We start from the raw sequence: 14,254 nt of genomic DNA, 5'->3' as shown, positions 1-14,254 counted from the left end.
AATGTGTGTACACGGCATCTACGTGCGTAATACCCCGTTCACATTACAACCTATATCACGTAATATAGGCTGTCTTGCAATGAGCACTCATACATAGGATTTCCAGTGAAAACTAGATGTATAAGTGCTCATTGCAAGACAGTGTATATCACGTGATATACGCTGTAATGTGAACGGGTTATAACAGCGTCCATCGAGCGTATGCAGAGTGAAGTAAACTGTGTGTGATTTGTAGTGACGGATCGTTTCGGGAAGAATCCATGCTGAGAACAGGATATGTAGTTCTTGCTAGCCTCAAAGAGAATATATTTAACGATAATCTCAAAAAGTTTAGAGCAGGCACTCAACGAAGTAATTCCCCGGTAGTTGGCAACATTACATTTGTCCCCCTTTTTGTGAGGTAGGCCGATATGACATCCATTTCCCCTATAACAAATTTTCGAATATTTATTAAAACGGGACTTTTTTTTAAAATTATTGTCCACAAGAAAATCGGGGAAAAACCAGAAATTTTAAAATGTTCAGTTGCCATTCTGCGGATTTTTCTTTCTAAACCCCCAGTGGATGGGCACCCTGCTTTATGGAATTTTTCAAACGGGCAATATCGCACCGCGTGCTATTCCCGCGCACTTAATGCCATGCGCGAAACGAGCCTCCCGCGAATGAAACCCAGCAACGTGGATCGACCTCCGATGGGTACATAAATTTGGTTGCCATGGCAAGGTGGCGTCGTTTATGCGTAGGGTTATTTTCGGTCATTACGACAGGACGGTTGGTGGTTGAATAGTTTGAAGATTTTTCCACACGATTTTGCACTGCGGCACTGGGGACCACTACGTCACAGAATGTTAAATTCGCTTTACATCAAACACCAGGACTTGAAGGAGGCGGCCGCTATCGAACGCCGACGCCAGTACGAGGAATCCCGCAGGCAGCGAATTTTTAACGCACGCCGTCGGGTTATCGGGGTGAGTATCGATTCGCCCCAGCACGATGTGACTATGAATGTACCGACATTTCTAGATTGACACTGCAGCATTGGATCATCAGTTGAAGGAAAAGCACGAGATAGAACAGGAGGAGCTTGAACGCAAGCGAAAGTTCGAAGAGGAGCAACGTCGCCAGAATCAGCTCGTTCAGCAGAAGAACCGAGAGCAGCAACTGCTCCGTCACCAGCTGGAAAATGATGTCAATCACTTTCGATCGCTGCACCAACGGCCGGAGCAATCCCGGGACTTTGACTTGTTCGACCCAAATGGGCTGAAAAAGACCCTTCCCGCGAGGCTTGGAGACGATGATCCACGTTTGACCGTGTCCGGTGCACAAAAGTTCGATGGCGAAGATTTGACGGAGAAGGATCGTAAAAGAATCCAGATGCAGCAGCAACGTTCCTGGCTCGAGCAGCAGATCCGAGACAAGCGTCAGGCCGAGATGGACCGCGTGGCTGCGGAGAAATTTCTGGAGGAAACACTGGAGGCTCGAGAACAGAGGGTCCGCCAGTTGGCTGCTGAGGAACGCACCACACGGCATAGGATCCAGGGGAATGTCGACCAGTTCAATCGACATCTCATGCAACAGCAAGAATACGACCGGCAGCAGAAGAAACGCGAGGAAGAAGAAGACAATCTGGCTGAGATCTACAACCACCTGACAAGCGATATTCTCACGGAAAATCCGGAGGTTGCAGCGAGCAGCTTGGGCCCTAACAGAATTATACCATACGCATACAAGGGAATGGGTCCGGAAGAACTGGAGCAAATTAGAGTCGGACAGCTTCAGCAAAAGGAAGAGCTGGAACGTCGTCGGCAGGCAGAGCAAAACCACAAGGAAGCATGGGACCAACTGGCAAATGATTTCGACAACACGGTTGTACTAAAGGATCGGGAACTGAATCGACGGCGCCAGAAGCTGGCTGAACAGATCCGGCGGGAGAATTCGCAGCTTTCGGACGAACAGCAACGCAAGCTGGCCTTTTTGGATCGAGAAGTCTATCAGAATCGACCAACTATGGCATACTTCGAGCAGTTTAATACTACTAGCCGATAAAGGGGCTTTCTTTTTTCGATTCTACAATGAGCACGTGTGCAGTGTGATTTGGTCAATAATTTATCTCTCACTTTTAAATCTTACACACTATCCATGATTTGATGTTTGGAATAAAAATTAGTAAGCAGTAAAATGTATAATGTTAAGCAATGCTTCAGGGTGAGATATCCAATTTGAATGAGTATGTAGAATGTAGGCCTGAGATGATGGGACGGTTTAAGGGGTGAGTGGGTAAAGTGAACGGGGAATTGATGAAGCGACAATCTCAGACATCAGTCGGCAAACTATTGCTTTATAGCAATTAGCACTGTGTTGGTGGCGTTATTCTGGAACCAGTAAGAAATTGAGGACACAGGTAATACGGTTAAATTAGTTACGGTACTTACGGTATGGTCGACGAACTCTGGTTGAACAAAACGTCTGATCGACTGTTGATGAGAAACACCAGTACGAACGAGATAACCATTACGACGAACCCAATGGAGAGGGTTAGCGTTTCGTGCGATGCCGAGGGTCGCAGGAAGATGCGGGCTGACATCTCTCGCCAGGTGGATTCCGTCCACGTTGAGTAACGGTGCGATTTGAAATCGTAATCATCGTCCAGGAATGCCGGCGAAAGGGCATGGGTGAAATTCTGTGTAGTCCAACGGCACTCTCCTAGGCCCGAATAGCCCGCATACCAGTTGTATGGGAAGTGCAGAGCCTGGCATTCGGCTTTGGTGTTCTTGTCCACTTTCTGGCCGACCAGCAGGCCCAACAGACGATGGGTCCAACCGGATGCCTCAGAAGGGAGAGTAGAGTGAACACTGATGTAGCGTACCGGAGGCACGGGATATGCTTTTGGGAAGTCGGGCTTAATGGCGGCTTGGAACAATGGGCAATCGGCAGACAGCAGGAAGCAGTACAGAAATTCATCAATCAGCACGCTATTGGTCCCGAAGCGAGGAGCGTACGGCGAACCCGTAATCAGCTCATAAATGACCATTCCCAGAAGGGAAGAAACATTTCGCAGCCTTAACTGGATAGAGTCCTGGCCAAATAGAACATTTTCTTCGGACAGATCTTCCAGTTGGGTGAAATCGTTTTCCTTCGAATGATTGCCATAAATGTACTTGAGATTTTCCGTATCATCGTAGATTGAATGATAGAATCGATTTTCTGGTGCCGATGTGAGCACTATCGACGGGAATGAAGCATTCTCCCGCAGAAATGAGTGCGATGACACCGGAGGTAAGTTTTTCGTCAAAATAGGACCTTCCGCTTGGATGTTGAATCGGAATGAAAGATTGATTCGTTTAATCATCTGTGCTATTTCAGACACTGCTGATATATCGGACGCGTTATAGATCCGAAGCTTATTGAGGTCATCCATCGTGCCAAGATCGATCATCAGGTCAATATTTTCCATCGATATAGGATTCGTAAGGCTACCCTTGGTAGGGAAAGCTCCTTTCTGTAAATCGTACACGAATCGTTGCGATCCGATGTAATCGTACGATTCCCCATTGAAGAACATGAACAGTACATTGGGGTCGGAGGATTTCACTCTCTCCGGCAGGACCTTTGCCAAGAAATGTGCAACGGAAACCAGAACTGTAAACGGCAACAGGGAATCCATAGCCCCCAGACCGATCCCATCGAACATCGTCGTCGTATCCATCCGGGTTGACACCAGGATTATTCTCTCGCTTGGATCCACTTTTCGCTCCTCGGGCTTGACGAGAACACGGGGAAACAGCGTAGCAAATACGTTCTTGCCCTGCAGCGGATCACAAAACTTGACCGGCGTCAGCGAATTGAAAAGTGTCGACCTAGACAAGCAAACCCTCGTATCTACTGCCGCAGACATGAAAGCGTTCACCTCAATGCTGCACAGACTCCTCTTGTGCTGATTCTCCAAATCGTAGTTGTTGAACTTCTCAAAGCAATCGTACAACTTATCGATCTCATCCGGATCGGCCACGTAGTAAATGGGAAATGGGAAGTCTTCCAACAGCAATCCCGTTCCCCATGGATTCCAGGTGCCTTCCTCGCGTTCTGTGCTGCAAGTATCTTGCCCTTCACCACTGATTAGCCCACTGAACTGATTGGGGCACCGTGACTCCTGACTGAACTGTTGCAACACGGTTGCATTGTTTATCAGCACCAATGCAGACACGTGCCGTCCACCCTGGTCTCGTAGCCGTAGAATATTTTCCCTCGTGAACAGATGCGGCGTAATGACCGGTGCATAAGGTGGGGCAGGATGCTGTCGCACCACGAAATCGATATCCGCCTCCGATCGGATGAAGTGCAATACGCCCACTGATCCGCCCAGCTTAGAGCTACAACCGGTGACGTGTGTCCCGTTTAACCGCCGGAAGCAGTGCGCCCCGCTGATCGGGGTGTACATATTGTCCTTAATTCTTTGGCAATGGGCTGGAAGTACGCATTGGTGCATTATTCACAAATGGCACAGCAGGAATATTAAAGCGAAAGTGACTCACCATTGTCTAATCCTAACAGCACTACCAAAACAAGGAAACTGTGAATTGCTTCCAGCGATTTCATTCTCACAAACCCACACGCTCTGGAGACACGATTGTAAAATTGAACTATATGCTAGAACAGCCTTAATCCTACGGTTTTGGCACGCTTTAGAGCGTGATTTGCTAAGAAAATTACTAAAAATTTAGGAAAAATCCGTCTTGTTTACCACCAAGTCTCCATTTTTACACCGAGATTGAACTAGTCTTGAAAAGCTGTCAAAAAGATTAGTGGTCAGTGGTCAGCAGCGGGTACACTACAGGGTGTAGGAAAATTATTTTAACTGCAGGATCATCAGAGTGCACAGCAAAAATCAATAATTTAATAAACAAAAGAGCAGGCCCTAATTAAAAATATCATACTCGAACGATCTAACCCAAATGCTACTGTGTCACCTGATTTATAAAGAATATACGTTGTATACGAGTACCCCGAATACAACGTATAGTTCGTCTAATTTTACATTGCAAATGCTATGCAAAATTAGACGAGTCATACGTTGTATTCGGGGTACTCGTATACAACGTATATTCGTTATAGGTCAGGTAAAGGTCCACAAATGAGTTGGATGACACACGTCGTTAAGCAAAATAATCATAAAAATGTTATCAGGCGGGCCTCATTTTGCAAGTCGAAATGACATACTTTTTCGTACAAGCACAATATGCTTCGTTTCGTCTTCCGCAATGAGGCCCCTGCTCGGGCCCAGTTCACGCCAACTGATGAATTGATGTTATTTTTCCCATTTTTCCCTCTCCAAATTTCATGAAACTTCCAAACAATAAGGCTGTCCACGAGACAGTTGCGATCAGCTGACTTTTTTGTTTAACAAGAACTTTTGACAGATCACAGTAGAACTGACAGTTCATCCTAATATGAATTTCTGCTTTGTTTATGTTTACATTCAGCACCATTAACACCAGATAAGTCACACACTCTTGATTTCTAGCTGTCAGTTCCACCAACAATCAATACGAAACTAACGATTTTAAATTGGCTCACCACTTTAGTAGCCTATTGGTCCCAAGCAAACGATTAACGTACCCTATTCTAGTTGAAATTCTATTACTACACTATGTTTGTTTTGATTCGCTATGAAAGTTTGACAGATAACATCAGGGGTGTATGGATTCATGCAGAACATGCAGGGGTGAGTGAAATAGCTTGGGACTGCTTGGGACCGTTGTTCTGGTACTGAGTGAGCCAAAAATAATAATGATTTTCTTCGGGACCCAGTGGTCTTAGAGTTACCTCTATGGTTCCACTGCGAAACGTCTATTGGATCACCTTATTGTTCACAGTTGTTCACGGGGCAATGAACCAAGTTTGTGCCGGGATTCAGCAATTTTAACTCGCACCTAATTTTTAAAATGGTGTATTCGATATTTTCAATAAATCATAGAAAGAAAATGACTCATCTAATCGAAATAATGCCCGAGACAAAGTTGTAAGAAACTGGATTGGCTTTTTAAAACTAAATACAATCCGAAAACATTATTTTTTTTATTTTTTTCAAAAATGTTAAAAACTTCAATAACAAAACATTTTTAAGATTTTTAAACTTATGTTTTTGAAAGCTTATAGAAATGCTAATTTTTCATAAATGACTACAAAACCGTAGAACATCAACTGCACACAAAGAAAAAAAAATGCCTTAACAGTTGGGTTCTTTAAGGGCATTGAGGTAAATGCATATTCGTAATCTGCATTAAAAATTGATCCCAAACCCAAAATTTCATCCATTTTGGTACACTGGAACTATTTTAAATAAGTACGATTAAATTTGCAAAAACCACCTGATTCTGAAAATATTTTGAATTATTAAAATCGAGGTAGTTTTTTCTCTAGGGGCAGATTATAACAAAAAATAAATAAATGCATTTTGACCAGAAACAAAAAAATTAAATGTATTTTCTCTGTGCATTTTTTGTAGCGTGATGCTTTAAGTGACAGTTCCTACCAAAACATGTTGTTGTTCACATCGGTTCGCTCAAATCCACACTCCTGACTCGAGACATTTTTTTTCCTGAAGCTCCTCGACCGAGAATGTGGAAAAAATCCGTCGAAATTCCCTGTAACCGATGGGAGCATCGGACGCAATAAACTCTGATGAAACCCACTGGAACCTCCGTTGGCAGCACCGAAAATCTCCATCGAAATCGCCCGGAACTCTATCCGACGTGAACATTTGAAAACACTGTCGAATCTCCCCGAATCATCCGTAACATACAAAATATCCACCGAAATCATGCTATGGTATTCTCTCTGCCGTGAACACGCATAAACTTACTAGAAACTCCCTGCAACCTCCTCCGGTAGCAACGGAAATCTCAAACGAAATCGTGCAGAAGCTGCCTCCGGAACTTCCAGTGTCAACCGAGGGGAACGACTCTTCCAGATAATCTCAAGATATCTAAAATTTGAACCTTAATAAATAGAATTCACATCCTAAAACTTTATTGAGAATTATCTCTTTCAATTAGAAGAACTGAATGAAATCTGAAATATCCGATAATATCGATAAAATCTGTTATATGTACGTTGACATCTCTTTGATATCGAATAATATCGGTTCACATCACTAAAAACTCAACTGTCAGATTTGTTCGATTTTTTTTTGTCGACCAATTCAGCAGTTTTCGGAGAGCAAAACATCAGCTGTTTGGCAGGAAAAGCAACAATAATTGTTATACAGCTTTTAAAGTGGTGAAACCGGCTGGATTCCGAGGATTTGGACAACTAAAGGCACGACTTCTCTTTTCGTTTAGGCAAGTACCTGTGCATCTACGACGGAAGATTTTTTTTTAGCCAGGCCGGATATATGGAGCCAGATAAAGCAGTCAGACTGGGACGAAACATTTTTTAATCTCCGTGAAAAATGCTTTTTCTCGAGGTGCCTCGCAAGTAGTCTTGTTATAAGGGGATAGTCGTTGTTCTAAAGACGATTAGTGATTTGATCCATCTTTACCATCAGGCGTTGCAAAATAGCTGAATAACAACAATACAAAAGCTGCGTTGGAACGGAAAGACAATTCGCGAAAAGAAGAACACGCAGAGGACAGCAAGACAAAAAAAGTGTCGAAGTAACAAAGCTACTCACGAGATAAGAAAATGGATCAATAAAAACAATGTCCTTCCATTTTTTAGGAGCATTTGGATGGATCCTAGCATTGTAATCCGTGTCAATCTAGTGGATGTGTGACGCTTGTCTGGATGATTGGATATGAATAGAGGTAAAAAGATAAAAATGAAATCGGTGAAGCCCCACCTGCTGCAGTGGGCTTTGAATGAATACAGCGGATTAACGTCAGGTATTATGTAAGTACGTGGGCTGGGCTTGGTTGGGAGATCGTAAAGTTTTTCAATGTTGCTTTTATCATTTCCCAGATTCATCCGGCTTGACGCGTGAAACCCTACATACCATAAGAGATTCGTTTTGCTTAGGGGCTGCCTTTGAGAGTCTCTGCGCTGGGGTGCTGTCCTATTTTACCCTAACATTCGCTACACCATGTCACCATATAAAAATCAATAATAATTGAGCAAGACAATGAAACTACATAGGTTTTTTGTTCTCTTTCTCCCTCCCTCTCTCTTTCTTTATTTATCACAGAGTTCACAGCAGATTAGTTTAAGTATGATTTTATGTACTCTACCGATTCCTCGTCGAACAGCATCAAACCTGCATTTAGCGAAGGTTTTTTAAGATGCGTTTTGTAATGTTCGATGGCTATACAGATAGTATCACTATCTTCCAATAATTCAACAATGTAGTCTTCATCGAAAGGAATTAGTTAAAAAAATGTTCCTTTAACGCCAATTCCTCTTGCTTCAACACCATCTGGTACATGAATGGGAGCAGTGTTTCGTGAATAAGATGTTCTTTTTCCACTCAAATATGTGAAATTATAAACTTTGCACACCAGGAATCCACTGCTAGTTGCAATTAGAATCCACTCGCCGATTGTAATTTCACTTAAGATTGTGTTTTTGAACGTTAGATGAAAGGACTCACTTGTAGTTGAATCATGAAATCTGTGTAACCTATCCGGTGAAACTTTTTCAGCTTCAGATTGCAGCATCCATATAAAAGTAGATTTTTTTACGTGTACGACATTACCATTTTTATTGCGGATTTTAAAAGTATTCCGTTGACAGAATCCAGAAGCGGTTTTGACTTGTAATCGTAGCCCTGTGTCTGAGAACAAATCTTCACAATCATATAATCCACCTTCATCAACGGGATCTTCGTTTAACTCCATCGAGACTGGAACGAATTCAAAATTTCCGGTTTGATCATCGCACTTGTTTTTAGGATTTCGTATGTATATGCACTCTTCAAATGAATCACCGGATAGTGCTATCCCTAAGGATTTCAACAAGTTCTGTGCTTCGATCTTAGCTCTGCAGTTGGCTGACTTTTATTTTGAAAGCAAAACGCTTTCTACCAAAAAGAACCAACGCAAACTTTTAATTCTACCAATGGTTTTTTTTTATTTTAGCAACGATTTTTCTTTGTGTGTACGAAAGTAGAAGCGACTTCTCAATGATTTTTTTCCTTCCTCTGTTGCTTCCAACAACGACTGTAAGACTTTTGGCGAAAATGCGGGGCTTGCTTCTACAGATTGATGTTCCGATTCATCTATTGAACTATTTACTTCTGATACAGTTGTCTGTACAGTTGCTGGTGCTGAGATTAGCCAATGCATGATGTGAAATCCGGAGCCTCACATAATTCTTCTTTCACTCTTCGACCTGAATTATCAATAGCTGGCGTACTTGGATGATCGTCGTGTTCCTCAGAAGTGTCTACGATGTGAGCCGATTGTCTTTCTTCTAGCTCTGTTGACTCAAGTGGCTCTGGTTTTGTCTGAAATGCTCTTACCACAAACAATCTCTAAATTATTAAATTATGTTAAAATATGTATTTAAATACAAATATATTAAAAAACTTACATTGCGTTTCCGCCATGGTTAAATAGCGTCGAAGAAAACTTCGTATTTCCACTGGACTTTTTTTTTTTAAATTCTTTATTTAAGAGATTTTTAGCCTTAGGCTAGTTCATCTCTAAAATTTCCACTGGACTGACGTTGATTTCAATCTGTTTTTGAAACCCTCAAACGAACACGATACCAATACAAACAGAGTAATTCCATATTCTAGAAATATAACAAATGTAAAATTACCCGCCAATAAATTAGAAAATACACCTGCGATTAAATAACTGCAGTAAATCGTCAGGATATCCGAGATCAGCGAATAAAGTTTGCTTGCTAGCCGCCATCTTGAAAACACTATGTTTTTTCACATTAGAAAATCACGTACATTCTATCTGATTTTGCACATCCTTCATGATAGCTGTAAATCATATGAAATTTAATGGCAACTCATATAGTTCTTATGGGGTATCACATTATCTCTATTAGAGCATCATATAGTGATTATAAGATTCATATAGAACTTATTAAAATTGAATCTTAGCGTATGCATCTGATTTTTCTATTGATAATAATCGGAATACTTCGTTCAGTGTACCTTATCAATTGTTGGTCTACAATAAACTGAATTGATTCCACTTTTTGATAGATCGAAATTATATCCGCCAGACTATAGATTAAAATAGTGACTATAATTGGGCACGCAGCACTGCTAAAACATTCAGCTCCCTGTACACAATGCAAGCACAAAATTTGTTATTTTCCCATTGTTGCATAAACGTCAGGCCAGGCAGGCAAAACAAAGACGGAAAAAGCAACAGCAAAAACAACAACGTATCGGGGAGGAGAACGAAAAAAGTGATCTTTGCAATCTGCAAGAGTGTCGACATTCCAAAACAGAGTTTTTATTTTCGTTTTGTAGATCCCTGGGTCAGCAGAATTTGTTGAGCTCATTCAAGAGTCGGTTTCGTGCTGCTGGGTGTTCGAATTAGTGTCCGTCTGTGGATGTCCGGAAATGCTTGCTGGTTGTATTGAGTGATTTTTTTGTTTCACTCCTCTGGGTTCTGTGGTGTGGTGGAAGGGATTTTTAGCTTCAGAAGCTGCCGAACAACATTAGGTGGCTTGCATAACCGAGTGTGTCAACATACTTATAAGAGTGGATTAATCAAGGACGATGCCGCTGGATGGTAGTGTGGCAGGGGGTGGACCCGACAGAGGGAAGCAAATTTCCGCCACGGGCTGTGTTTGCGGGGTGGGTTCGGTTGGCGGTGCAACCGGTGTGGGTGTGGGTGGCCCGGGAGGTAAGCAGTTGTCGGCGAAGAAATCCCTGAAACTGTCCAGCTTGGCGGACGATATGATTGGGCCGCCTTCGGCGACTGGAAGTCACCACGAAGAACCGTTCCGAGCGCGGCTGCATCATCTGTTTGCGCAGATCGAGAGGGAATTTGAGCTGCTACATGCGGAAAATTTGAGCTGTAAGGTTTTGAGACCTGAAATAGAGGGTTTGAATGATGAAAGTTTTGTTTTGTTTTGTAGTGCAAGAGAAGTTGGAGGCCGTTGCTGGAACGCCCCGGGATCCGATGGTTGGCGAGCGCTTGTTGCCATTGCAGGATTCGTACGAAGTGGATGGAACAGTGAACAAAAGCTTCAAGTCCAAATTGGGTAGCGCTGGAAGTAAGGTCAAAGCTAGTCACAAAATCCGGGCGCAAACAAGCAGGATTGTTTCCAGCTTCAAGGCTCAATCTGTGGTGAGTTCGTTGGTGCGGGAGTTTTGTGGTCACAAGGATGGCGTTTGGCAGGTCAGTACTAAAACGGGTCAACCGATCATTGGTACAGCTTCGGCAGATCATAGTGCATGTATCTGGGGAATTGACACTGGTCGATGCCTGCTGCAATATACGGGCCACAGCGGCTCAGTCAATTCGATCAAGTTTCATCATAGTCGAGATTTGGTACTTACGGGTAGTGGGGATGCAACGGCACATATCTGGCAAGCAGCTGTGAATTGGGAGATTCCAGCGAGAAAGGGACACTCCTCCGAAGAAGAACTGGACGATGAGGATGAACCGTACGAGGAGAAGGAGCGAATCGATGTCCTAAGGACTCCGATTTGCGAGTTTTCCGGTCCCGGAGGGCATACTTCTGTGGTTGTTGCGGCTGATTGGCTTCCCGGAGGAGATCAGGTCATCACCGCAAGTTGGGATCGCACGGCTATTCTGTGGGATGTGGAAACTAGGGAACCACTGCAGCCCCTATGTGGACATGATCATGAGCTGACACATGCGTCGGCCCATCAAAGTCAACGGTTGGTGGTCACGGCCTCGCGGGATTCGACCTTCCGATTGTGGGATTTTCGAGATCCGATACCGGCAGTCTCGGTGTTTCAAGGCCATACAGAGTAAGGGAGCTGCAAATCGTTCGGTTTGGTGTTCTAATTTAGGATTGTTTTCGTTTTTAGGAGTGTTACATCCACTGTATTCACCCGGGATGACAAGGTGGTTTCCGGTTCGGATGATCGCTCGGTCAAGGTATGGGAACTGCGGAACATGCGCTCGGCACTGACTACGATCCGTACGGACTCGGCGGTGAATCGATTGGCCGTATCGGCAGGGGGAGTCATTGCCATACCGCATGATAATCGCCACATAAGGTTGTTCGATTTGAATGGGCAACGGATCGCACGTTTGCCCCGTACCAGCCGCCAGGGTCACCGGCGGATGGTCTCGTCGGTGGCCTGGACCGAAGATATCAGTTCAACGGTTTGTAATCTGTTTTCGTCGGGATTCGACCGTCGGGTCCTGGGCTGGGCCGTCTGCTTGCCGCCCAAGGATAATTAAACTATCGTGTATGGTGTATTCTCAAGATTAACTCGTAAGATTTAGTGTGGCTGTTTGATTCCGGCATATTGTACACAAACTAACTCACAAGATATCAGCAGATATATATTATATATGTGTATAGACGTTCAGATTGTGAATCGTTGTTATTTCGTTGTCCAAATAGGTATGTAGAGCTCTTGATTGATTAATATTATTTGCTCGGTTGTTTGTTCTTGTCGATATGTATTATTAAAACATAATATCTTTAAGTCGTAGTGGGTAAGGAAGATCCAGCACTTGTTTATCTTCATCGGAAATGGAAGAGGTTTAGGATTTTGACTGTTATTTTTCTTCTCTTCTCTATAAAAGGGGTTTGTTTTAGAGCATTATTTTAGTTGAGGGGTTCAGACTAATACACGAGTGAACAAGCTAGGAAAACAAACGGAATCTCAATATGTTTCGAACGACTCATTGTTATCAATGGCACACACACACACACACTATTACAACTCACAGCAATCTGAAGTACGTTGCGACAGCTGTACAACAATCAGGACTCTTAAAATGCCTTCACGACACATTTGAAGCAGCAAGTAGAATTTTACACCCTTCACCGAAAAACAACCATTTTGAGACAATTGTGCTGCATTACCCCGAATGTCACTTCCCCGAACTGCGATTCTGTGTAATGGCGTTCGGGGTTGATGTAGCACAACCTTTGAGACACATCAGTAGTGAAGCAATCATATAATATGCTGTGAGAGTAGATATTTCCAAACTATAATCAATGTTTTTAACCGAACGAGATCGTACGGATCTGTGTGGAGCTAATCTCAAGGAACTTGGTTGCCATATAGAATGGAATTTTTAGAAAAAGATGACAATAGCTACTATCGACTCACGCAATTATGACCTATATGGATAGTCATTTGCCACACGCTATAGGGCACATCATCGGAATGTACTAATTTGCATATCTTCGTATACGTGGAAGGCCGGTTTTATCGACAGCAAAAATTGTCCAGCAGATTTGCCGAGCAGATTTGACGCAGAATATATTTTAATCTATGTACGTACAACGATAGAATAGGCTGTTTGTTTTCAAAGACAACATTTAGGTTTACTGTTTATTTTTCTGTTTCTCAACCTCCTAGAAGGTGCTGTTTTACACTCTATCGGTTTTAGTTGCTACTATCGTGATCCGGAAATGTTTGGGGAAATGTTTGTTCTACAAAAAAAAAAAATCAAAAAATCAATTATTACAAATAGTCAAAGCGAGGGTGACTTGAAAACCTTTGAAAACGTGCATATGTAATCGATTTTTCATCATACCAAATATAAACACATACAAATTAATAAAACTTCAAAGGCAATTGGAAATCACACCTGAAAACAAAAAGGACAACATCCTAATGTGTGTTTTTTTTATTTCAGGAAATAAGTACAGAAAGTCCTTAGGTTGTCATTACACTCGCAGTTAGAAAGCATCTCATCCAAAATTGTAACTGTACCAAATTAGATTCATAGTTAACAAGTTGCAGGGCTGATAGCGGATCATTTTTTACTGACTGAGTCACTTGTTTGTAGGTGGTCACTTTTTTCGACAACTATTGAAGCTTGAATTGCAATGATAAATTCGTTCACAATAATAAAAGTTCTTACTGTGATACTGTATGTTTACTCCCTATTTTGGAAGTTCGTAAAATTAACTATACAGCCATTCCATAACAAAACGATATACACCCTAACATGGAAATGGTCACCCTAGTGACAAATTTCAAAAATAAATGGGTCTAGTATTTTGCGATAAGGGACAAAACTACCAATTTTTCCGACATTCTGAGAACCACTATAAGGATATCAAAAGCATCGAAATAAGTATAATAAGGTTTCTATCGATGTACTTTCAAGGTTCTTGTTCGGAGTAG

The 14,254-nt window shown here is 42.5% G+C and overlaps 3 protein-coding genes and 1 long non-coding RNA gene across 4 annotated transcripts; 3 read left to right on the top strand and 1 right to left on the bottom strand.

Annotated features, from left to right (window-relative positions):
* Nucleotides 1-737: 737 nt before the first annotated feature.
* LOC135697382 (RIB43A-like with coiled-coils protein 2) lies at nt 738-2,046 on the top strand. The gene is made up of 2 exons (XM_065216996.1): nt 738-968; nt 1,024-2,046. The coding sequence occupies exons 1-2, from the start codon at nt 846-848 to the stop codon at nt 2,044-2,046; spliced, it is 1,146 nt and encodes a 381-aa protein (XP_065073068.1). The 5' UTR covers nt 738-845.
* A 46-nt stretch (nt 2,047-2,092) lies between these two features.
* On the bottom strand, nt 2,093-4,748 carry Nct (Nicastrin). The gene is made up of 3 exons (XM_065216995.1): nt 4,533-4,748; nt 2,433-4,464; nt 2,093-2,372 (listed from the first exon to the last, which is right to left on the bottom strand). The coding sequence occupies exons 1-3, from the start codon at nt 4,594-4,596 to the stop codon at nt 2,348-2,350; spliced, it is 2,121 nt and encodes a 706-aa protein (XP_065073067.1). The 5' UTR covers nt 4,597-4,748; the 3' UTR covers nt 2,093-2,347.
* A 2,806-nt stretch (nt 4,749-7,554) lies between these two features.
* Nucleotides 7,555-8,050, top strand: LOC135697263 (uncharacterized). The gene is made up of 3 exons (XR_010517418.1): nt 7,555-7,655; nt 7,720-7,890; nt 7,960-8,050. It is a non-coding gene; the product is annotated as an uncharacterized LOC135697263 (long non-coding RNA).
* Nucleotides 8,051-10,367: 2,317 nt separating this feature from the next.
* On the top strand, nt 10,368-13,725 carry Wdr37 (WD repeat domain 37). Its single transcript, XM_065216886.1, has 3 exons — nt 10,368-10,982; nt 11,044-11,905; nt 11,966-13,725. The coding sequence occupies exons 1-3, from the start codon at nt 10,682-10,684 to the stop codon at nt 12,342-12,344; spliced, it is 1,542 nt and encodes a 513-aa protein (XP_065072958.1). The 5' UTR covers nt 10,368-10,681; the 3' UTR covers nt 12,345-13,725.
* Nucleotides 13,726-14,254: the final 529 nt, after the last annotated feature.

The sequence above is a fragment of the Ochlerotatus camptorhynchus genome, unplaced genomic scaffold (genome assembly GCF_037179485.1).
Source record: "Ochlerotatus camptorhynchus isolate MF236.1 unplaced genomic scaffold, CSIRO-AGI_Acam_v1.1 ptg000070l, whole genome shotgun sequence".
Taxonomy (NCBI): domain Eukaryota; kingdom Metazoa; phylum Arthropoda; class Insecta; order Diptera; family Culicidae; genus Ochlerotatus; species Ochlerotatus camptorhynchus.
The sequence above is the reverse complement of the archived record's forward strand: the minus strand, read 5'-3'. Positions and strand labels throughout refer to the sequence as shown.

Coding starts and splice junctions, on each gene's coding strand:
- LOC135697382 (XM_065216996.1), top strand. CDS start 846: ATGTTAAATTCGCTTTACATCAAACACCAGGACTTGAAGGAGGCGGCC. Junction 969..1,023: donor CACGCCGTCGGGTTATCGGG/GTGAGTATCGAT, acceptor CGACATTTCTAG/ATTGACACTGCAGCATTGGA.
- Nct (XM_065216995.1), bottom strand. CDS start 4,596: ATGAAATCGCTGGAAGCAATTCACAGTTTCCTTGTTTTGGTAGTGCTG. Junction 4,465..4,532: donor GCTGTTAGGATTAGACAATG/GTGAGTCACTTT, acceptor GCGTACTTCCAG/CCCATTGCCAAAGAATTAAG. Junction 2,373..2,432: donor CAGAGTTCGTCGACCATACC/GTAAGTACCGTA, acceptor TACTGGTTCCAG/AATAACGCCACCAACACAGT.
- Wdr37 (XM_065216886.1), top strand. CDS start 10,682: ATGCCGCTGGATGGTAGTGTGGCAGGGGGTGGACCCGACAGAGGGAAG. Junction 10,983..11,043: donor ACATGCGGAAAATTTGAGCT/GTAAGGTTTTGA, acceptor TTTGTTTTGTAG/TGCAAGAGAAGTTGGAGGCC. Junction 11,906..11,965: donor GTGTTTCAAGGCCATACAGA/GTAAGGGAGCTG, acceptor TTTCGTTTTTAG/GAGTGTTACATCCACTGTAT.